Source organism: Lepidothrix coronata, unplaced genomic scaffold (assembly GCF_001604755.1).
Source record: "Lepidothrix coronata isolate B3197 unplaced genomic scaffold, Lepidothrix_coronata-1.0 Scaffold74, whole genome shotgun sequence".
NCBI lineage: Eukaryota > Metazoa > Chordata > Aves > Passeriformes > Pipridae > Lepidothrix > Lepidothrix coronata.
This window is the reverse complement of record NW_016690254.1, coordinates 2252463-2277556: the sequence shown is the minus strand read 5'-3', so window position 1 is coordinate 2277556 and position 25094 is coordinate 2252463. Positions and strand designations below refer to the sequence as shown.

The 25094-nt window shown below is 36.3% G+C and overlaps 1 protein-coding gene across 4 annotated transcripts in view; it reads right to left on the bottom strand.

Annotated features, from left to right (window-relative positions):
- Nucleotides 1-25094, bottom strand: part of ZMYND11 (zinc finger MYND-type containing 11) — a 105889-nt gene that overhangs the window by 34200 nt on the left and 46595 nt on the right. For all 4 annotated transcript variants that reach the window (XM_017819381.1, XM_017819384.1, XM_017819385.1 and 1 more), the window contains exon 3: nucleotides 9975-10134. In XM_017819381.1, coding sequence (XP_017674870.1) covers nucleotides 9975-10134 — 160 coding nt within the window. The remainder of the gene's footprint in view (nucleotides 1-9974; nucleotides 10135-25094) is intronic.

Here is a 25094-nt window from a genome sequence, read left to right as displayed (position 1 = left end):
TCTAGAATAGATGTTTCTACCATATCATTACTCTTCTCTGGTATCTGTGTCCTCTCCTTAAGAGGTCTCAGAGTATGCTGCAGGAACCTGTGTCCCCATTCACATTAAACAAAGCAGCACCTACTTCTGTCTAAACACATTTTCCATTCTTAATCAGTCAGTTCCTTTCTTGTCTTTTTCAGGCAGCATCTGCTCCCACCAAAGCTTTCTCAATTAGACATAAGCTATACTAAAGATAATTGTGAAAACCTTGCAGTGCATTTTGCACTCTTTGTGACTTACAAATATAAAAACCACCGTGGGGATGCACTACCTATAGGACTTCTGTCCTCCAGTACAAAACCTGAAGGAAATGCTTCTTACTTGTACAGTTGCTGTAAATAGCTACTGCCCACTTCATTTGTCTGTTCACCAGTACTTCTCTCAAAGTGTAAATATCAGAATCTGTGCCCCATACAAAAGGCAGTCTGAAACAGGCTCAGACAAGAGCAGCTGATAACAGCCCTTAATAACCGTGGAAACTCTCAACCATGCTCAGCTTTGAAAGGTCTCCCCTTGCTCATCTATCCCGCAATACTGTTGCAATCCTTGCAATACTGTTCAACTGCCAAGTAACTGCTCTGTAATAAGAGGAGTTTCACAAAATGTGGCTGATTATCTGTAGAGCTGCATAGATTTGAGCATTACTTCTTTTCAGAGAAATCATGTGCACGTGGTATGTGCACACTGGCCTCTCGTTGGGTACAGTAGATAGTAAGAAATCTCCACTTTATCAGGGATCTCTGGCAGATGTGCTGGTTTTCACTCAGACACCAGCATGCACCAAATACTACCTGGGTTGAACGAATACAACATGTCACGGAACACCATTCCCAGGATCTTTTCAAACACGGTGGGGACACTGTGTATGTTATTCGCCAGAGGCCTTGGCCTGCTGTGAGGGCAGTCTTCCTACTGTCCTTTGGGTCAGACTTTTCTTCAGGCCACATCCCTGGCTCCATCTATTGCTTAGCAAGCATGAATCCTCCTTTAAACCTGCTTTCAGCAGCCTACTGAATCTGCTTTTATCTTTTCATCAAAACGATGATGAAAAGGTTAGGTTCCAAACTGAGGAAGGTGTGATTAATTCCTTGATGGCTCAGAGGATATACTCCATCTTTGCAGCAGGTAAATAGTGAGTTAGCTGTTTAATAAAGTACTTCCCTTTCATCACAGCTGTAAAGAATCCATAGTTGATCAGGGCGATTGCTTCCCAATGATAAAAATTTCTTAGATCATCATATGTTTTACATTTAATGCTGGAGTACTGCATTAGATTAAATTCAGCATCAAAATAAGCTTATTTTCTCCCCTGCCGTTTCCCTATGTCTATGTGTTTACCAGATACATTTCTTCCTGTTTTGCATGTATTTTTTTCCTACTGCTTTTCTCATCAAAAGTGCTCACCAAATAAACAAGCATCCATCTCTCCTTCAAAGCCAAAAAGACTTCAGCAGCCAGAATCCCTTTATGAAAATTGTTTCACTTTATCTTCTCCTTCTTTTTCTAGAAAACTACCACAGCAGGTAGCTACAATGATGTGTACTTTTACAGACAGGGTAATTTATCCATTGTAGATCAGTTGCCTTTATAGATCTTTTCCTTTGATGACCTGGGCTTTATCTTTAAAATGGATATCCATAAACTGACTCTGCAGGACAGTTTGTATGTCTTCATTACTCATATTTTATCAATAAAAAAAAATCCAAAGCAATTATGAATTCATATGTCCTCACAACTACCTAGGCATCTTGTTTAATTTTAAGTACATGTATGTATGCATGTATTTATTTATTTTTTTTATTTACTTGACCAAAATTTTCGGCATCTCAGCAATTAACTGCGATTTCTTATTTTAAATTGTTCTTAAATTCTCTCCTTTTAGAAATCCTTTTTATTCTAAAAAGAACCATCAGGCAGGGGAAAGACCAAAATCTCCTTCTCCATAGTGCATCTTAAACACAGACATATTTATAGGCTCATAGCAATCCATTTCCATTTTTTCATTGATAACTCCTTCCTCTTGCGATGCACTGGTGCAGGAAGATTCAGGTTCTGCAGTGAATTCCACAGCCTCTCAGAACTCTTTTGGCTTTCTTTCATTGAATTTAATCTGCGAGTCTATTTAGTTTGTCTAATTAATTTATTGCCAGTTTGTCTTCTGTTTCTTGCAGAAACCACTGAAGTCTTCTCTGGATTCTTGCCAAGACAGGCAGGTTTTTATTCCCTCTCCTACCTTGTAGCTATGTTCTGGACAATACAGGGGGAAAGGCTTCAAAGTATAGAGCCAATCTCTAGCTCCCAGTGCTAAAGAAGTGAGATTTTTCAAAAAGTGTAGTAGGATGTCAGTGACCAAATTGGCTGCTAAAACCCCATGCTTATCTCCTCAGCCTATGAGCTGTGTTCCTGAAGTAACGAATAAATCTTAATTTCCCTCCCAAGAAGATCATGTTTGGGTAGCAGTAGTTTACATTATTTGAGGTGAGACAATACAAGTATTCTCCTCCAGGATATTAGAAATAGAAAACAGTTTCAAATGAAAATATTTTTTTCTTTCTTCATGTTCCAAGTGAGTTCAAGGTTAATAGAAACTTTCAACTTATCTCCTAAGAAACTGGATTCACTCCACTATTACTGCCACAATTTTTGACTTAGGTTGAGCCAAGAGGAGGTTTGTAGGTTATTTTCATTATGGAGATAAATCAGTGATGGAGTGAAGTATTTATTAGGTGCAATGCCTTTTATTTCCACATTATGTGTGTGAAGGTTTTGTTCCCCTAGAAAGAACGTGAATCCAGACCAGAGAGAAACCATCTCTACTTGTAGTTCCAAGTCTCCTCTCAAGAAGAGCTGCACACAAAAGTGGTCTTCCTCCCTTTTCTTTCTTAAAATACGTTTGCATTGCTTTTCTGGTCTTATTTTCTCCATGGATTTTTGTAGTGCTTTTCTAAGTTGATGTTTCAGCATATAGAGAAACATTTTATCTGAACCAAGAGCAGAACCTACTACACAGTTTCCTGAAATCTCTTGTCCATGTGCCCTGTGCTATATGTGTGGCTGGTATTGTTTCAGCTGTCAGTGATAGAAAGGCATGAGGCCTGCATTTATTGTGAACGAAGGATGAATATTAATAAGCTGATCAGCTTCAATGAAGTTTCATTCAGTGACCAGCATGACATAATAATAAAAGATTCAAATCAGTTGCCAGAGATACAGAGCATTTTGAACCAACGAAGTTAATAAAAACAACACTACTTGGTCAGGAAGGGCACAAAAGAGGTGGAAAAAACCAAGAAGCATATTTTCAAAACAAAATCAAGATAGACTGATCTATGTCATATATTCTATTAGCATAATTTAAGTCCTGTGATAGAAGCTTTATACAGACTGGTTTTGACTAGTTTACTTCAAATCTGTAAGTAAATTCACATTTTTCAAAACACCCTCTTAATCAGAAAAAAGTATTTTGTGAAATCTGTGAACAACATCATCAGTATCTCAACTCCAGAACTGTGAGTGAAAGCCTCAAAGAAGAATACAGCATTTCATCGACTGAATTTTTAGAAGTTAAGTTGGCCAAGCTGAGAGAGACAAGTGAAGATGCTGATGAAGTTGTTTCACCAATTTAAAAGAAGCAGCATCTCTCAACCATGCAATAAGATGGACTCGACTAGTGTCACCTTCAGTAATATGAAGATCCTCCAAACAGTGTGAACTCCCTTTCCAGGGAATAAGAAATAAAGATGAGCAGGGGAGAGGAAAGAAATACTCCTGAACAGATGGGAAGAGAAGAACAAGACTGGAAAAGAAATGCAGAGAATTTTCCATTATTCTTAACCCATCTGGAGACAGGGAGAACCACTGGAACAGCAGTGAGACCATTCTCATGAGCTGCATGCTAATAGCCTCAGAGCAAAGACAGAGGAGGGCCTTGGCTTTAATGCAGACTCAATTTCTCGTCCATGAGTTGGGAATTCAAAATTCTAATTTGCTTCTCAAGGACAAAATAATCTATGCTTTGATTTGGTGATTTGAAAATATTTGCTTTTCCAAACTTTCACAAATCCACTAGTTTTTGATTCATTAATGAGCAGAATCACTACTGCAATTTGTGATAACAGTGTGCAAGAAAAATCATTGCATTTAGCACACGGTGGATTGATTTCATGGCAGTCTTTTGGAAAAATAAGCTCAGAATGATGGGACTGTATAGGATGGAAAGACAGACAGAAAAGAAGAAAAGAATTTCAGAAGCTCATCTTCCTTGAGTTCTCCTATGGGACCAAACTGTTATGTGGCCTGACCTCCAGGCCTCCTCATACTCTCCCTGAGGTGTGGAATAAGAGATGGAAGCCAGTTTGAACTTTTTTTCTCTCATGGGATCAGTCATTAACTCTGGGCATCAGCAAATCACCAACTGTAAAGAACACTGGTACTTTCACAATAATTAGGAATCTACCTGGAACATTCCAGCCTGGAAAATTCTCAATTTGCTACAATATGTGAGAAATATTAACCATCATGGTTTGGGCTACGTTTGGCTTTGGATCAGTGAATCCACACAGGATTTCAGATTAAAGGCAGTACAGATGGATAAGAAAAATGGAGAATTTTTTTAAACACTGAAGGAGATTTTTCTTCATTTGCTGTGACATGTTCTTCCTCTTTGTGCTCTCCAGTTGCAAGAGCTTTCATGATGAAGGCACTGGCAGTCACTATGCTGTTTCATATTATCCTTCTGCTCCTAACTGAAATGAATGGGATGCACATTAAAACCATTCCTCAGTCTAGTTATTTAGAAGCCCCTAGCTTGCTAGCAGTAATTGGTAGGATTTAGGTTGGTTTTGGTTAGGGGTCTGGTTTTGTCTGGGCTGTTTTTTTTTTTTTTAATTTAAAGTGTATTTTATGTACAGAAAATATTCAAACCCTCACAGGAACTGTTCATAAACTTTTTGCAATTATCTTTATATTTATGGAGACTCAAGATGACACAGCCAGTTCAAAAAACAGCTTTTGGCTACTAATACTGACCTAACATGGAAAAATCAATATAATTACAAAAGCAATTAAGCATGGCAAGTAAGGAGTCCAGCCTTTGCTCAACTTCAAGTAATTTAGATTAACACAAACATAGCAGCCAAAATACTCCTTTCTCATAGACAGATTCCAGCAAAATTGAACCGGCAACACATCAAATCACAATAATCACTGGGTGTGTGTCTAAGGTCACCGGGGTTAACAAAATCACCTTCAAGACCTACAGTGCTGGCAGTGGGTTACAACAAAGGTTAAAATGATGGGAACGTGGGCAGAGCGAAGAGATGGGTTATTTGGGCAGCCTTGGGACTTGAAAGTATCTGGGGTCACTTTAAGCAAGCATCAGTACTTTCTCAGTATAAAATACCAGAAAATCCCCAGTAATGAGTTAGCACATTAAGAATACATGAGTGTGTTGGGAAAAAGTGCATTCTATTTCCAGTGTTTCCTGAAAACAGGAAAGCAAGGAAACTGCCCCTTGAAACAGTATGGTCTCCACTAAACTAAAAAATCTTTAGAAGGAAGAATTGGAGAGGCAATAATTTAGATACAGAGAGGACAAAATGCACAGGAAAATGACTGTAACTAACCTCCAAAGTCAGACTTAACTAGCCAGAAGAATTGCTGGCTCTTTCTATAAGCAATCAATTAAGTTATCAGAAAACAGAACTCTGAAAAAGAGTAATTTCTTGAAAATATAATCACCTTGTATGTATTCTTCAGTGAAGAAATAGCTCATAGTGCCTTAACTAAGTGTGAAGCCTCACTCTTCACATCTCATTAGAGAATTTGGCCACTACGAACCAACTTTAAACCACAGCAGTGCTATGAGATATGTTGCATTCACATGCAAACAATGAACCCATGTTATGAACACATCTCTATTTTAGAAGAGCACAATATTGTTTGGCTTTATGAACACATGCAAATTGAAATTATACATTCATAATGCCTCTCTCTGGGTCAGAGCAGTTTTATGACTTTAATCACGAGGAGAAGAATTAGCACATTAAATGCTCAAAATAGTTCAGTGCACACTGTCTGTAGAAAAATGTAAATGAGTAAGACAAACTAACTCTAAGAACTGTACCTAACTCCCTCCTAAAGCTACAGGACATTGGTACTTAAATTCAATTTCTTTCATTGGGACTAGACTGAGCACTATTTTACACAGATAAAAGTACATAATAATCATGGCATAACACAAAATAGTAATGAATGGGTAAGAAGATTCATTATTATTTTCTTTGAGAACTACTTTTCACTTCTGTTTTAGCAACTGCATTGAAAACACAGTTAACAACACTGATTTGCAAATTTTTTTCTAAACCCAAAGAGCAAGGAGATAATTTTTTATGCTGATAATAAATAACACTTCTAAATTCCACAAGTTCTGTGAGAAATAGAAATAAAGCCTTTAAAAAGAAAAAAATAAACTTCCACTACTAGATTTCAGGACTGACATTTCCCTTGCAAGGCAAGAAGCTGCAGAGATTTTGTTCAGTTGTATAATAATGGCATCAACAAATAGTAAAATGTAAAATTCCTAACTAAATCCTGAATAAAAATGGAAAAGAAATTATTCTCTCATCTATTTGTTTCAAATGCATTCATCAGCTGCAAGATAAAAAAGCCTGTAAGATGAGAACACATTTTGAAAATGTGCAAAACATCTGGAGACACAGTAAATGAGCAAACAAAATTAATACCTGCACAAGCCCTGGAGGTACATTATTTGCAGCAAAGTTCTTGTATAGGTACCAACCCTTATATATCAGTTGGAATACAGTACATTTTGCTACTGACTCCATATTTTAAATTTAGTAACTTATATAAAAATATTTCTCCCACATACATCTGACAGAAAAAGAACAATTTTATAGTCTTAAATCTGATCTTTTTTCCCCCCAGTTTTTCAGAATATTAATTGTCGTGAGCTGTCCCTTTTGGCAGGGCCTCCTGATGCCCTCAAACTGTTTTGTCTTTGTGCTTTAGCTTGTATGTTTTGACTTTGTACCTCAGCTCTTTTGTATGATAGCTCTAAATATGAGATTTTGCTTAATTTTTTTTACCACAACTTCAACATACTGATAGAACAACAAGAGCAAAGTAGTATAATTTTTTAACACTATCAAAGTAACCCTATGAGAGATCATGTCCTCACTGCGTAGGTCTATCATTATGTCAATCTATTGGATAGAGCAAATGTTTGGAAACATCTAAGTAAGCACAACAGATTATCAAATGAATCTTTTCCAAATCGAGCTGTCTTTTCATAATCTGTATACTTTCAGTTTTTGTCACTGTTTACCCATTAGTCCAGAGTCATCATTAAACACAGTACTTTTAGGCCCTGTGGCAGCCTCTGGTCTGGCACCTATATTAGTAACAAATAAAGTGCTCAGCAGTTCTGTGGCCCAGGCCAGTAATTTATTTACTTGCTAAAATTTAGATCCAAAATCTCAAAAGTGTAAAAAAATACCAAGCAATACTCAAATAAAAAATGGTGGGAGGGACGACAAGAACATGTCCCTTTGCCATCTCCTTGGAACCACCTGTGTTTCCTGACTTCCACTGTGGTGCCAGAAAACAAGCTAAAATCTACAAGCATTCTTGTATTGATGTCAATAGATGGTGGATTGGTTCTTAAGTCTTTCTCTTTCACATTATGAGCTTTCTGGGTTCCAGGAGTACCAGTCAAACCAAGATTGACAACTAGGTCAAGGTTGAAGTTTAGTGGGCCTGAAATCCCTGTTCCAACATTAATAACCCTCGTTCAGAGAGTTCTATCTCCTCCAAGTGAAGCTCCAAAACGAATTCTGTGTTTGTCCTCACTAAAATGTAACTTGAGCTTATGGTTCAACAGTCACTAGTACCAGATTTGAGCAGTGCTGAATTACAAAGAACTACAAGCTGCCTCTTGATCAAGTACAGACAAAACATCTGTAAAACTATCCAGTGTGTCCGAAGTAGAGAACATACCAAACTTCATGGTTTTGCACCAATTGTCGGAGAACGGAAAATACTTGATCTGATGTCGAGTGATGACAATGACATTTTGTTACTCTTTAAAACTTTCTGAATAAAAGAACAAAGAGAATGACTTTATATCAAGCCAATGTGTTTTGCTTCATCTGTCTGCAGCATTTTGATTCAGTATTAGGATCAAGAAGTTTGAGGTTGGGTACTCTTGAAACACGTCCTGGATCAGAAGCGGATCCTTACTTTTGCGTAAAACTGTTGAGTCAAGAGCGCACCAGTGCTCTGAACAACTGAGTTGGTCATCAGACATATGGTCACAGCACAATGTATCAGTGAGTAGCAGCCAGGCTGAAAATACAGACAATGCTTCTAACTAAAGAGTCATTTGACTCAAACAGAATCCTTGGTCAAGTCAAAGGCAACGTTTTTCACTCAGAGATAAAATAATTGCGTAATTCTAATGACTCACTGGGAATTTACAGGCTGGTTATCTTTCAAGTTTCGTTAAACAAATGTTGCTAATAAGCAGGAGGAACATTATTTGAATGACCATTTTGAGGCATTTTGCTTATTTTTTTCTTTTTTTTTTCATTTCTCTTAGCAATAGAGGAAACAAACAGAATACTTGAGATAACTACAGATCTCAGGCTTTATGTCTTGTTGAACCTACACAGTTAATATCACCTCTAAACAGATAAAAATTATGTAAGAAATACCTAGAAGAGCAAAGCTGAAATCTTGAAATGCTTATTTTCAGGGAGAATAATAACACACCCTTTAAAGGCTCCCTTGAGGGTTTCTAATTAAATTAGAATGAGAACCTTAACAGTGACATAATATACATTAAATACATATTTCAATACTTTGAATTAGGGTATCTGGGATAATTTTGACCATAATGGATACTGCTTGTTTCCCAAAATAAAAAATAATACATTGTTTCACTTTCTAGATGTTATTGATGTCTGCAATAATGCAATGAGGGTCACGGTGGTTTTTAGAGTTTTTCTGAGTTTCCTCCAAATTTAAGTTATTAGCAATGTCTGAGACAATGCATTCCATTTTATCAGTATTTAATGCAATTATATTCTAAAGCAACAGTTTCTAGTTAAAGTATTTTAAAGCTTTGCTGAACCAATTTTTTTTTTAATTAGGAAAATGTGGTCCTGTAAATACAGAGATCAGGCTTCTGAACAAAGCAAAGAAATTGTGCAAGCTTTTCCCTAGTCTATGTGACTTCTCACTTTGTGAGTGCATTCCATCTCAGCTATGCAGGAATACTGAAAAACACGGTTTTCTTCCCTACACACAACTTTCAACCTGTTTAACTCGATTTCAATATTTATGTTATATATCCAGTGGAACAATGTCTGGATGCCTGTAGCTAAATTTCCTAAGAAAATCCTTCCTAATTGAATTCCCTGGTGTTCACAAATACCTTTAAAACACATCTTTTCCTGTGTGTTTGTATATAACTATACAATTTCATGTTGCTCTTTTCGAAAACCCTATTTGTTCCTCAGATTCAGATTAAAGCAAGATAAATCAAAAATTCTTCCTGCCTTCTTTTTTTTTTTTTTTCAATACACTGTTTTTGGCATTTGAGAATGTCTGAGGATTTCAAGTAATACCAATAATATTTACTGTCTTCCTGTACAGCTGTAGAAGAGAAGACTATGTAAAAGTGAGGGATAACCGGCAAGGACTTTGCCAGTGTTTCATAGCAGAAAACTCAGAATTCAAGAAGAAAGAGCTTCTATGGAATAGAAAAGGTTATAAAAGTTTAAGAGTGCATTACTTCCCTATTCACAAGCACCAACACAGAATCCATAAATAACATTAAATATAAATTAAAACAAGTTTCATGCTAAGATATCAGAAATTGTGATTTATTTTCTCAAAGACTTTATACTCACAATCTCATCTCCTGGCAACCAATATCCTTCTTGTTCAATACCAGCTTTTGACCCTTTACACCCCACCGTCAGGGTTTCCACGATAAGACCATCCTTGACCGCTAAACTCAGCTGACGTGTGGTTTCTTTTGGATGCATACCATGGACTCTAGACATATACCTGCACACAAAGCACAGAAGTCTTTAAGTGTTAGGGTTAAATTATAAACTGTGTCAGCAAAATAAACAAATGATGTTTCAATTTTCAAATTATTTAAAATAATACACAGTCCAAGTTTTAGATTGTTTTCAAACATGCAAAATTAATACAATTTCCCCCTTTATTTCAAATCATCTTCCCCTTGCAGCTATCATGTGCACACTTAGACAAACAGTAGCACAGTAATCTTCTACAAAACACTTCCCAAATTAACATGCACACTGCTTGGGCTTGTCTCTGCCACATCCATTTGTGTCCTTTGGATTAACTGAAACTTACATTTCTCTAATACTTCCCATGGCATACATAGTATAGAATGAGTCTGGAGAGCTACGAATGAATCCTTGTGATGCCTGTGTGTACAACATATTTATAAAAAATGTGAAATTTATGTATCACATATGAAAATCCAACAGTTGGAGTTACTGTACTAAATGTTTTTTCTCCTTTTCTTGAGATAACCACAATGATCACACTGTGATGAACTGCTTTGCTGAGAACAAAACATATGCAGCCTAAACTGTGTATGTACATGAGCTTCAACTGTGTAATATTGTCCTTTAATCAGTATAATTTACTTCCAGGCCAGCACCAAATATTAACTTGGAGTAACCAACATAAAATTATCTCTCAAAAATAAAGATGACCTCCCTGCTTTAAGTTCATTACACTTCAGATTCCAAGAACATATCTGTGACTTAATGCACATGGAGAAGCAAAGAGAGCTGCAATCACATGCAGTAAGTGAATTGATTTGGAACCAAATATTTTGCGGACATATTTTCTTAGTTATAGATCTCTTGCAGTTGCAGAGCTAACTCTTTTGCTGGAACTGGTTTACACTAATCTAATCTTTTTGTTTTGCTCTATAGGAAACTAAATGCATATAATCATACAGTAGATTTGTGATTGAGTAGAAGCATATATTTGTGTAGCAAATTATAAAATAATAAGAGCAGCACAGGACATTTATAAATTTCTACTTGGTATCAGAGGCATTTACATAAAAGCAGCATGTTTGCAGGATCTTGGGGGTTATGTTTTTTAGGATAAAATCTCTTAGAGGTAGATGCTGCCACTTACTATATTTACTATATTTTACAATGTCTGCCACAACATGGTCCAAATCTGGTTGGTTTGAGCAATCTACCACTGCATAATAAGAAATAGGAAATATAATTAATACAGAAAGAAAAAAATTCTGTGCAAGTTTATGATCCAAGCTAATATAGATGAATATTATGCTGGCTAGCAAAAAGAAGATAAGGCACTTCAGTTCTGTACCACACCAGGTGGATGCTCACATGCCCAATCTCATCCTTCTCTGGTGCTGCAGAAACCAAAACCCAACATGAGAACCTGTTCAAGTGATATTAAACACCACGAATGAGTTTTCCAAGTTCTCCAAATTCCAAGGTCTTAAACAGGCAGAGACTCAAATCCGTTTAATTCACTTTCAAATAGAGTGCAAGTGAACACCACTAGTTTGTGTAAAGTGCTGAAGCTTTAAAACTGCATGAATACAACTAATGTTGTAACTAGTATGATGTATTTCATGTGTGTGTGCACATGCACACATATTAATGCAAACACAATGAGCTTTTTTAAGTGTAAATTATCTTTGCCAGCATTTGCTAATGTTACTGTTTTTTCATCAGATTTCCATTTTTAACTCTGTACTAACAGCCTCCCTGATGGGGCCACAGAATTCATGTTGTCTGCAATTTCTTCAAGTCTTTAATACGTCTCAAAATACAGAGCATTCTTCACATTTTATTGGCAGAACAAATCAGACACTGAGCAAGGAAGTGATTTCCCTACAGTTACACAGTGGGCTTCTATAAGCCTGAGGATAGAAATCAAGTATTAACCCAGTGCTATAAGCCTTAGTGTGTCCTGCTGAAGAAACCATGTATTTTGCATTGCATCATCCCCAGTCGCGCGAACACCGTCCAACAAAATTCTTAAATGTAAGCTACAGGTTCTGTGATTTCTCAGTCACGTTTCTGAACAGAAGAGATATATAATAGAAACCAAAAAACCTTAAACCAACCCTAATCAGCTAATCTGTCCGTTTCCACTGTGGCACGGGATGCACTAGTGAAAAAGAGCACAAGGCTCAGAATCGCCTGTTTCTCAAATCCAATCTATGTTCTCAACCAGAGTGAAAGTACTGCCACCAACTAAACTATCTCCTCATTTTCTCCAGCTGTAAATTGTGAGTAATAAATCCCCAGAGGCTTTTTGAAGAATACTTTAGTCAACGTTCAGACTGTGCAGTCTGTAGATCCACAGGGGTTATGTTTTCCATTTTTAAAATAAAATGTTATCATCTTTCATAGGAAAGCACACACATGTAGGAGAATGTTTTTACTTCAAAGAGTAGAACTGCTGTTAGAAAAGTGCCCCCTCCCCCAAACTTTTACTCCTGTCTTGTTTCTTTTCAGCCAGAAGGACATCAGCTAAACGATGAAGTGATTAAGGCACAGGATTTGAATCAGAAAAGACAGTTAATGCTCTTTAACAATGAAATGTGAAATAAACTGTTACAATATGAGAAAGATGCACAAAATACGTTAAAACCCAGCTTAGATAGAGAAAGAATGATGTTTAGAATTCTAACTACTATGTCAGCTTCTTTACTGGATCAGGGAAAAACAATATTGAAACATCTTTGGGCGGAAGTGACACCACTAATCAAACGAGCACAAGCCTTTTCCTGGCACTGCATCCACTGAAGCATCTGGCACCAACAAGTTAAAAAACAAGTCAGAGAGATAAAGCAATCCCCGATTGCTGTTTTCAATAAAAGCTGATTAGCTGTACCTTGGAGACAGGGAGTTGAAGGAATACTGGTTTATTATGCTCCCTATCAACAGACTGGGAAGTGTAACACAACTCCTATACTGCTGTTACTAGCCAGCCACAAGAAGTAAAGCAAATACACTCAGATGAGTGAGAACAAGGCATGGAGACAAAGTAAAATCCCCTAAACCAGCAAACCAGCCCTCATCAGATAGGGAGCTGAAACGACCATTTCAAAATACAATTTAACTGTGGTAATCCCTACTATATAAAATGAGGGGCTTTCTGTGGAAGTTTGGCCTGATAATCTGCATGTTACATTCCAAATCTCACCAAATGAGGCTGCCTGTCTGCAGGATACAGAAGCAACTGAATTGCTGCTGAATATTAGAGTATTTATAGGTCAGTATTTTCTCCATTTATAACCTGGCAGCACAAACCTCCTTGATATTAGCATAGAAGAATCTAGCAAATCCAGCAAAATTACAGGCTTTGTAATCAAATTTTAAGAGCCTAGTAATGCATGTTTTCAATTATTGCAACACCACTTGGAAAGCAAATGATAAGGATCTTTAGCATGTAGTTTGTTCATCACCACCCTTAAGCAAATCTCATTGCCATATCATCAAATGTATATGTAAATGTGCTGACCTTCAAAAACAAGATACTACCAACACGATCTGGTAGATGACATGTGCACATACCAAATATATGTGCATATCTGTCTGACAGCGAAAGAAAAACTTAAGATGAGAATGATAGAGGATAATCAGTAGATTCGTAGATTGTATATGTATGTGCATGCTCATCTGTATTTAGTGCACAAAATACCAATCAGAGAAATGTGAAACAACAATTTCAAACTTATTTGGAAATGCAGATGAACAGTAGTCATGTATTTTCAAATTTAGCAACAGTAAAATATCATCATATTCTTCTGTTCCTATACCTTATTTTTGTTACCCATCCTAAAACCTTGACCACCTCTATAGACACCACAGGGACAGTCCAAGGGGTCAGCACAGCTGGAGGGGGGGACTCCAGCCATTCTCACAGGCCTCACAGAACCCAGGGACCACACAGCCACCTGTTGCACACCCCACCTGAGCCACATCGAATGATGGGGGAGGAAACCTGGTGCATGCCCTTCCAGACCCTCTCTCCTTCACAGCAACAAACTGCAGAAGCTCCTGTCACTCATGACACTACCAACTAACAACTGGATCTTGCCACCTCCCTTTGCTAAACTAAAGTGGACCACAGAAGTACCCTAATCCACCCCTGAACCACTTACCTGCCAAATATAAAGAAGACATTACAGAACCACCAAAGTCTGTCACCGTATGACTAATTCACCCATAAATCTTCAAGATAATTTTCTCAAACTACCCAGTGTTCTTTAGGTCTGTCTGTTCAAAACCTACATCTAATACACGTGCTTCATGGAATACCTTAAAACTCAAGAAAAAAAAGTCTGGTTTGATATAAGGGGTGTGGAGGAAGCAGACTCTAAAGCTGCAATCACCATGGGAGCAAAACAGATACAGAAGTAGCCGGCACTTGCAGGGGATCAGATGGTGAACTTTTCACCTACAGCTGTCACACAGCTCACAACTTTTCCTTGGTGCTGTGCAAGACACAACATGAAGCCAAACCCTGTCCCAAAGAGCTTAATCTGTATGGCCACAAAACAATGCATGTAAATAGCTAACTCGGCTCCCAGAGTCCTCTTGAAGGCAACAGTGCTCTACTGAAAGGCAGCAAATAGTCTACATGAGCACAGCTGTGCTGTGGCCCAAAAAGAAAGCTGGCCAAGGAAGGTTAATTAAGGTGGAAATTGGACACAGGTATTTTAAAAAAAACTCCCAGTTTTTCTGGACTCATAAGGAATTGCATTTTCAGCCATCTGAACTCATCAAAAGGAAAATACTGAAAAAAACTCTACAGAAGCATCTCTGTACAAGACTGAAGAAAAATATATATAGGAAATAGCTGCCTTATATAAAATACAACAGTGTGACAAGTGTGGGTAGATGCTAATTTTAGTGGCAAACACTGTAATCTTGGTCTGATCAATTATCTCTCTCTGTGCTGGATGCCTCTGCCCCTCCACGATGGGAAAGGAAGTAGCAGTCTGCTGGCAGCAGCAGATTATCTGCTGAGCAACTCGTCCAGGGATGAGTGGAGATCTGATAAATTTGAGATCTGATAAACTGAGATCTGATAAAATTGAGATCCAATAAAATGCAGCAGATTCCATTAAACTCAACTGAAAGCCTGCCATTAATTTTAAATGTTACCTACAGGTATATAAAAATGTCCTAGATTCAGGGACAGACCTTAAGGAATAATACATAAAATAGAAGAAAAGCAGCCAAAAATCTGTTCTGAGTTTTCATTGTGTTCCTGCAACTAGTGAGAAATGCCTTTTGCTTTACTTTCAGGGTATGACAACAGTTTTATAGAAGGCCCGCACATTTCTTTTAAGCCTTTTTTTTTAATTGGAAGAGATTAGGCCACTTGGTCATACTGAAAGTGAAATGCAAGAGATAGCAGTGATAGATTTTTTTCTTTTTAAATACAGCTACATGTCACAAAAACTTATAATACTCAGGCTCAAATCTCAGGAATCCATTAGCTGTCCTTGTGGAAAGCCAGGTGAAGATTTGTGCTCACAGCTGTATCTCAAGGTCTCGCCCTGAAGCTCAGGTTGCCTTCTCCCACTATGGTACCAATCAACTTTCATAAAACACAGGCTAAACATTATGGGTATTTGACATATATATTCCCTGCTTGCCAGAAACTGAGAGCTGGTCTGAGAGCTGGAGACAATACATACACACAGAGAAAAGCAGAACTGTCTACAGTGGGAATGTAGCAGCTCACTTTTGTTTTCTAAGATACTTTTTGATATGTTTACACTTTCTGAAGTTTCAATTACGGATTAAATTCACTCAGATAAAGACAACCAAATCACCATGTTATGCCTCTGTGTTTATACTCCACAAAGAGATGCAGGTATATGAACAGGCTGCATTCGATTTCCACTGCATTCCACATACCAACAACACACTGCACAGACCACACAGGCACTGACAGTGCTGTTGCCTCTGCAACAAAATGCTTCTTATACGATCTACATTTTACGCAGTCCAAAATTCCAGAAATTACAGAGAAATCATGAATTTACTTTTCCCTCTGACATCAGTATCTGCAACATTCATTTTGAAGACACATACACTATCAAAGCAGGAAACATCTTTAAAATTTGTTTTATCTCTCCTTCGTAGTCTACAAATACAGCATTTGCATGAATACGGTCTCATTTTGTGCAGTGTTTTTATAAAACAAAAAGAATGCATAAACTTGATAGTGAAACAGTGCAACCCAGCAGTTCAATGAAAGATCTGCCTGATGTTTGTGCTGCTGCTGTTAAAAGACAGCTATGGAGTAATCTTGTTTGTGCATGCTTTAGACACCCCAGGCACCACAGTTTCCTATAATGTTAATCACCTGGGTCATTTCTGTAGAAAGCACAGAAATGTTAACTCAGGTAATTCCCTGATTCAGTAATTTAAAGTGCCACTCACACACTGCACTACACACTTTAGATTGCGTAACCCACAGTTATGACCAGGAAAAGCAAGTAATTAAGGTATCAAGCTATTCAATCCTTATCCACAAAAATCTCCCTCTCAGAACTACTACCACCTTCTTAGAAAAAGGACTCTATTCTCATTTTTCCAACCTGAAAACTTGTATGTGGTGCTGTTGGTAATGTACAAGTGTGTGCACTGAGCACGACTGGCAAACAGCAGCACTAATTGTTCAGGGGCACTACATGCATGGGTACAACTGCTCCTGTATATGCAGGGCCACTGTTCCATCACCTCTTTTCTTTGGATGTGCTGAAGTACATCCAAACAAGTATTGCATGACTCAGAATGTAACATCCTAGACAATACCTTGCAAATGAAATATTTAGTCAGCTCATACCGAGCATTTCAATCCAAAACATGTTTAAAAAAATAAACATTCAAGTGTTTTCATGATTAATTTTTTTTTTTGAGTTTTCCATCTGATTTAATTTCAGTTCTTATCTGGGTCAAAATCTTTTTCTTTCTGTTTTATTTTTTTTTGTTTTTTTTATTATTATTATTATTATTATTATTATTTTATTTTATTTTTTTTTTTGGTGGGGGGATGTTTTGGTTTTTTTGTTAGACTAGTTTTAGTCTAGCTAAGTTTCAAAATCATCACACTGTCACACAAATGTTCACCTTATTACCATCTAGGGAACAGCACAACGGCTGGAAAAGCCATCAGGGCAGAGCTGCTGTTTTTGGTGATGATATTGTTTATATGAATGGGAATATGAAACCACAGCCTAAAATAGATGGTATGAGTAGTGCTTTGGAGATCATTCTCTCTCCACTGATTACAGAGAAAGCCTTGATGAGCACTTCAGGCCAGATAGCAAGCTGTTAAATGGCCATGTCCCACCCATTTTTACCTTTTACTTCTAATAAAGAATCACATTTATTTACAGCAAAGAAACCAAACATAAGCTAGAAGGTTTACTTTCAAATATTATAAAGATGTTATGATTCAAGCAAAAAAAACCATTCTGGTTGTGACATAAAAATTGGTTTACTTTTAGTGATTAGATATAAAGTTAGCCTGTTATGTATTTTTCTGAGTAAACTTACACAACTTCAGTACAAATATTAATAGAAGTATGGAGTACATGAAAATGAAAATGGGGACAGTGATTTTTCAAGTCAGTTACACTTCCACCCCTTTCCTTCTCAATAGTTCTACTGAAGCTCATAGTTTGCATGGATTATATGAAACATTGAATCTTACAGTTTTAATAGTAACACACAATAAGGAGAGTTTAAATGAGTATGCTCTCATCAGCAAATGTCTAACATGGAGTATTGCTGTTGTTAAGAACAACGTGTTTGTGCTGTTAGTGTGAATCATTTTATTTACCAGACATACTCAGGCTCAGCCCAGAGATGACTTCACCTACCGAATCAATGAAGAACATTGACCTTTGAGATAGAAAAAGAAAACTGCTATACTAGCAATATCACATAAGAGCATTCTTAAGAGAGGAGTTATCAGATAAGGAAAACCGATCAAGCAAAATTTGTTAGAATATTTGAACACCTATCTATTTTCTCACAGAACAAAATGTAGGAACTAGATGTGTATGCAATAATATTTCTGATCGAAGCAAATACACAAAAAGCTCCACCTCACCTCAAGCTCCAGTTCTCAATAAAACATCCTTCCATGCTAAACCCTTACAGTCGTAACAGTTGCCCAGCCAGCTAAAGCAAGGCTGGAGGAACCTCTGTCAGTCCCACGATGAAGAGTTTTCTACACCAGGCACTGAAATAGTCTTATGACAGCCAGCACTGAAAAGCAGACCCAGCAATTCAGGTAGCAACATTCTTTATTGCATGGTGGGACAGTGTTTCAGTACCAAGCTGAAGGAACAATTATCCCTAAGAGATTACAGACAGCACTGTTTAATACATGTGGACTTCTTTTTCTGTATTCCTTTAACCAGTTTAATTAGTGTGATTAAATTTGTTACACAAATCGAGGAAATAATCTACATCAACAAAAGAGCTCAGTGGAAGAAAGAGTAACTATTAATATACATTATAAAACTCAACACTTTAACCAAGTATACTAATTTAGAAATTTTAATTCTTCTGCTACTCAGAGCAAATGCAGCTAGGTTCGTTACAGATTTTTTCCAAGAAAAAATTACATTTTTTCCTGTGATCTCTGTTTCCACTCTCCTTAGTCAAAAATGTCTAAAAGAAGCTCTTAAAATGGACAATTAATATCAGCAATATTAAAATTAACTAATATCCAAACCAGAAAATTATTTTGAACTCATAAACAAAATTAAGATTCAACAGCCTATAAACAAATAGATAAAAGCTGCATGACAAATGTATTTACCTACAGGTAACACAGGTGAAATTTAATGAACATATGCCATTGCGAACACTCCTTGTGCAATAAAATGGCAATCTGTTGTTCTTTCTTAAGGGTATTACAAAATATGAATATAAACTTAATTTCTCACTTATCTTTCAACATTTTTTTGAATCTGGATATTAAAAATTGTTATTAGCTTGTTGAATATTACCTCATTCGTCAGCCTCAGTACAAATTTGCAAACAAAACTTCGTATCAGTTTTGATGCAAAAGCTGGTGAGAATCCCTGTACTTTCCCTTAAATATGCAGTTCTCAGTGTTCTTTTTGTTACTTTATAGCATATAACTGAGCTTTTGAAGATATAAAAAAATTTCAACTTGAATCCATCATTTAACCTCACTGTGAAGCCATCAGTATAAAAAATTAATGTATCAAACAAGCCAAGCGTTTTGGTGTCCAGCATATTTCTATGCAATGTATTGATTGCCATGCTTGTAACTGCTAGTTGTGCACACATAATGCAATTTTTATATATGACCAAAGTAGTACTTTTACTAAAAATTTCATTATTAGGGAGTCAAATGATCATTTTTAGACTGCTCTGTGTTTTATCAATATAATGGTTTTTAACCAAATCGATCAAAAAATTGCTGAAAAAGCACAGAAGACTTTTTCTTCTCAGGATGATCTATGATTAAGGATTTACAAGTTTTAAAACTCTAGACTCAGTTAATTCCCTTGGTTTAATATAAAAATAGTGTTCCGAAAACAGAAAAAAACCCACATTGGTTTGTAGCTAAAAAAAAGCAACTGAAGTTTATCATGGGAAACAGAAAAGGAAAGTAAAAGAAATTAAAAAGGTGATTGACTTAACAAAGTCAGACAGAAAGAAGTACCTTGTCCCTGACTATAACAGAAAATTCATAAGCAGGTTTTGAAAACTAAGGGTTTTCTATCCTGTCACTACCTTGTGATATGTTTCCATGCTTGTTTTCTTGTGAACACTCAGTAGACAGGCTGCCACTGGAAGCAGCTTTATGGACTGCTGAAGAAGTAATATCTTGCTTTTTATTGTAGCACCTCGTGCTTCACACTTTTGCTTACCTTTGCATAAATAGGAACTGCTATTACACTGTATGGCATAGAATAAAACTTCACTGTACTGTTCTTGCTCAACCTTTCCCAAATAAAAAGTAAAACGTGAACTTCCTGAGCACCTCCTTCAATATTAACCTGTTCCACCACAACACAGCTGACCAGGGTTCCAATAACACTATTTGCTTCACATATTCCCATTTAAAACGTGCAGGAGAATGATGTACACGTGTGGAAAAGGACACAGTAACACTGGTTAAAAGTGAACTCAAGCAACCACTGTGTTTTCCTGCATAACAGGAGGATGTTCTACTTAAAACAGTTGCTTTCAGATAAACCTGCTCTCTGACAACAAAAAGACAGATATTTTAGGGGAATGGCTTGACAAAGGATAAGAAACGAACAAACAAAAAAACATTTCTAAGCTTTTATTCCAGTCAAAGAAATATCAGGTGATACAATAGTTCTTTCTGTTCATATAAAGTTAAACAACAGGATTAGTTATAGTTCTAGTTCTAAATCCAGTGTCATCTGCTCTTTTAATCTTTCCTATGGCTTACTATTTTTGTTTATGTGCAACTATTTAGTTGCAACATGCAAAATACTAGGAAGATTTAAATTCATCAAATAGTAACTGATTTTTTTTCTAACAAGTTTCCAAGCTTCAAATAAGCAATACTGTAAGAAACTTGTTCTTTCAATTTTTTTCTTGCCACTGCATCACACATTCTTATTTATAGACTTAAATGATTATTCCCTACCTGTTCAAATTGCTCATTTTCTTATTTATACTCTCTTATCATTATTCTCTACCTGAGAATAAATTGCTCATTCTCAACTTCGCTTTAATCAGTACTTCTAGAAATGGTTTTCTGTTAAAGTAGAGGGCCTAGAAAGAGAACAGCAAAAGAACTAAGGAACAAAAACAGATATATGAACTTCAACTATTCTCAGACATTGACTAGAGAAATTTCAGGGTGATATTTGGAGAAGAAACCCCCCTCCTAGGCCTAAATGTCAAACTGAGAGCGTTGCATACTCAATCTACAACTGCAGGTGAGTCCATCTCAACTGTGGGACCAGAAAATCTCATCATTTTACTGTAATCTTTCATACTGAGTAATTCTCTTCTGGCATGCTATCCCATCAATGCTGATTAATGTCAGTCTGCACAGAACTAACAAGGGACTGACAGAGTCTACTCTATACTGGCTTGAGATCTGCTCATTTCTGTTAGATGTTCTGACTTATCTGCAGCTACATTAAATTACAATATAGCAAAAATGAGTACAAAGAACAAATATGGGAAAATGTCTATGACAATTTAGGGACCTAGTACTGGACCATCCTATTTGCAAGACAATTAAAAAAGATGAGAGTCTTTGCACCTATTAGTGAAAAAACCAATATACTCTTGCACCACTACTGTGATAAAACTTCAATGTGCTAAAAGCTTTCTGATTGATGTAACAGAGAGTTTCAGTATTGCTTTATTTGAAAATAACACAAAGTAGCCAATTATAGCATTACCAGTTTTATCCTAGCTAATGGTCTATCCATCAGCATCATGGCCCCAAAAGTTGTGATACCTCTACCCTGTATACTACGGGCACCCCTGGTTTCATTCCCAAACTAACTCATTCTCAGGCTCCATTCTGGAGAAAGCCAACTTCTTCCTCCTGGGAAAGAGGCAAAGCATGGCCAAGGGGTGAGCTTACAGAGAACACAAATGTAAACCATGCCAAGGCTGGCTCCTGCTGCCAAGGGCACTCCAACACTGCTCCAGCACGCTATGTGTCCTCAGATGCCTTCACATCATGCCCAACAGCAAACTATCATGTCTCTATCTCAAGGTTTCAAGAATAGCATTGCTGTGGGCTGTATTATTTTTGGCCCTGAGAACTGAGGAACCACACACACATATAAAACAAACAAACAATATGCCAGGGCCAAAGAAACACACTGTGAGCCAAAGGCAGCGAGGTGTAGTCCCAGCATATCTGCTCCAGAGGGTGCCAGGGCATTCCCTGCCACGGTACACAAAGATGGTTTAGACACAGCCTTTGTAAGAGACAGCAAGAGAAGCCAATCAACTAAATTAATCATGAAACACAGCAAAGGGAGAGAGAAAAAGTCATGAGGAAGGAAATACAGAAAAAAATAATTGTGTTTTGGTTCTTCACATGAGTCTTCATAGAATAACTCAGAAACCAGAATAATTATCTATTTACAATGACAAAATCTTGAAAGAGGCCAATAATAGTTCTAGAATACTGTATTTGACAATTGGGTATTTTAATAACATTAACTTAATAGATAATGAACTATGAACTAATCATAAAGGTTATGAAATGTTCATATATTGCCACTGAGGAAACAAAATACCTTGTGAGAAAAGGGGTAAATATTTAATTAATAGTTAATTAAATCTTAGGAGTCCAATTACCTGTAAGGGAATTATAAAGGAAACACTACAAAAGAAACTGGAAGATTGGAATAGCCAAACAAAGAGAACTTTAAAAATGTCTCTGTACAGAAATACTTCCCAATCTGCTATGCAACTGAACGTCAATAATTTATCCTACTCATTTAAATATGTATGTCTTTTTTCCAGTGTATTTTAAGGCATTTTATTCCATAGAATCAATTTTTGACATTACCCCACATCCAAAACAGATGGAAGATAATGAGGAAAAAACAGAAAGTCAAAGCATATTTATAAATTTTAACACACTTTTAGGGATGAACAATTTGTCAAGCCATGTTTTTGACAGAGAATTCACAGGATATGGCAAGCCATTTCATCACTAGTGCCTACAGCATAACTAATACCAATAATACTCATCTAAATAATTGATATACAGAGGTCAAATTATCCCAATATCAGGTCTGGACAGAAAAAGAAGTAATATTTCTTGATAAATACTTCTTTGAAATATAATCTTGTTATTAAGAAATGTTGTAGTTTAGAAATATTAGCTATTTCTTGTAGTCAGATTTTAAGCTATTTTAATTAATTGACTTGAGATACTCTATGACAATATAAGTCAGGTGACAATATTTATTTTCCACACCTTTACAGAAATGCTACCACTGCCTTTAAATGAGCCTTACAGTTAAATAAAAATGCATTGAATATACTGAAGCTTATATACAAAGATAGGAACTTAGATATATCTTTTAAAGTTTTCTTCCAAAGGTAGTTTGCACTTTCAGTACTAAGTTTTTTAAATTCACTACACTCTTTCTTCTCATTATTATTGGTTTTCAGTCCTACATTTTGTCGTCAAGCTCCTGATGAATGCTTCTCTCCAACCCACAGAAAGTGCAGTGTACCCCCACAGAGAATCACTAAAACTGTAGAATCCCTTTAATACAATGATTTTGTTGATTTTTCTTTTTTTGAGATATCGAGTTTCTGCAGTGTGGTCTCTTCCCTAAAAATGCTTTTATTTAAGTATTTATATAATACTCCAATTAATGGTGTCATATTCTTGCCATTTTTACACCCACATATTTTTAATTCCTTAACACACAGACACCTTTTTCGTGTTTCTTAAAACTTCTCTACATGCAATGACTTTTCTAAAAGAATTGCCAACAGTTCAGTAAGCTTACTAACTAATTTATTGAAGGCTCTAACTTATGTATTCAAATTTTCCAAGTGACTCTTTCCCTGATATGACAGTTTTCAATCACTTTTAATCATGCATTTTTCTGTTCTTGCCTTTCCCCTCAACAATTTAAAAAGCAAAGCATACTTGATTTAGTCTACTTTTAATTAAAGGGCCTCTTTCCTTATAGGTTTTTCCTGATAATATTAGAAGTACCTTCTAGTGCTCTTGGCTCCTCCTACATTATCCTCCTACTCTTAAATTCTCTACAGAAAATGCATGCCTAGTTCTGTAGGTTTTTCTTGCACACTTTCCATTGCCAGCATCTTTTGGAAGTCTTTCTTTACTCCAGATATTTTCTAACAACTGCACTTAAAGTGTGCAGGTTACATTTTCCAAATTTCCATATTTTAATGTGTTATATAAATGTGTCTTTTTAAAATTTACATATTGAGCTAAAAAAAGTTCATAATCCATAAACAATGAATCCTCTTTTTATATCACCAACATTTCCTCCCTGGCCATAAAAAGTAAATGTTTCTTGACATTAATGTCTTCTACTCGGCACCAGAAGACTAAGAAAAACAAGAAGTAAATGAAATAACCAGGAATATGTTAAGAAGAGGGAGACAGCTATGCTGAACTACGTATTAGGAGAAAAGCCAACAAGCAGATTTGCTTAAACAGAGCAAACCATCTGATGAAGAAAGCAGTAATTCTTCAGAGCAATTCTGCTTTGAAGGTGTTTGGACTAAGAGGTCACAAAATATACAGGACAACTTTGTCTCCAGCAACAAACAAACACTCGAAATATAGGAAAAGAAAATCCAATCAAAATCAAATAATGAATCATCTTTTCAATGTGAGATGTTCTCTGAAAGTACCCATTTGTCATCCACTACATAACATAGTAGGAAGACTATTGCTTACCTTAAACATGGATTTATAAAAAAAAATATCTGCTGTTTTTCTATATCCTTACTCAGGAAGATGACTTGCTTCCATAAATGTCATTGTAATTATTACTTTCAATTATTTGTAATATGAAAAGCCACTCTTTCAGTCAGTCTCAAGGTGTATCAACACTTCTAAAAAATGTTACTAATACAAGTACCAGAATCTTCCATTTAGCTCCAACTATGTCCATATGCTCATAATTTTGATCACTGTTTGGTTTTGAACTTTCTTATTATTCATACTTTTGCCTATGTGCCCAGACATTGACTGATCTTTCAAAGAATTGCAGTTGACCTGACCAAACAATTTTGAGCCTGGAAGGATACATCAGCTGCTCAGTTTTCTGATGCCCAGCTAATTTCAGAACTTTATTTCGAATATTACATCTTATGCACACTCATTTACTATGTCATCTGTGTTTCTTCATCAATGAATAGCACTGTACAGCAACTTAAAGGTCTTTATCTTTTCCTTGTCAAAAATCA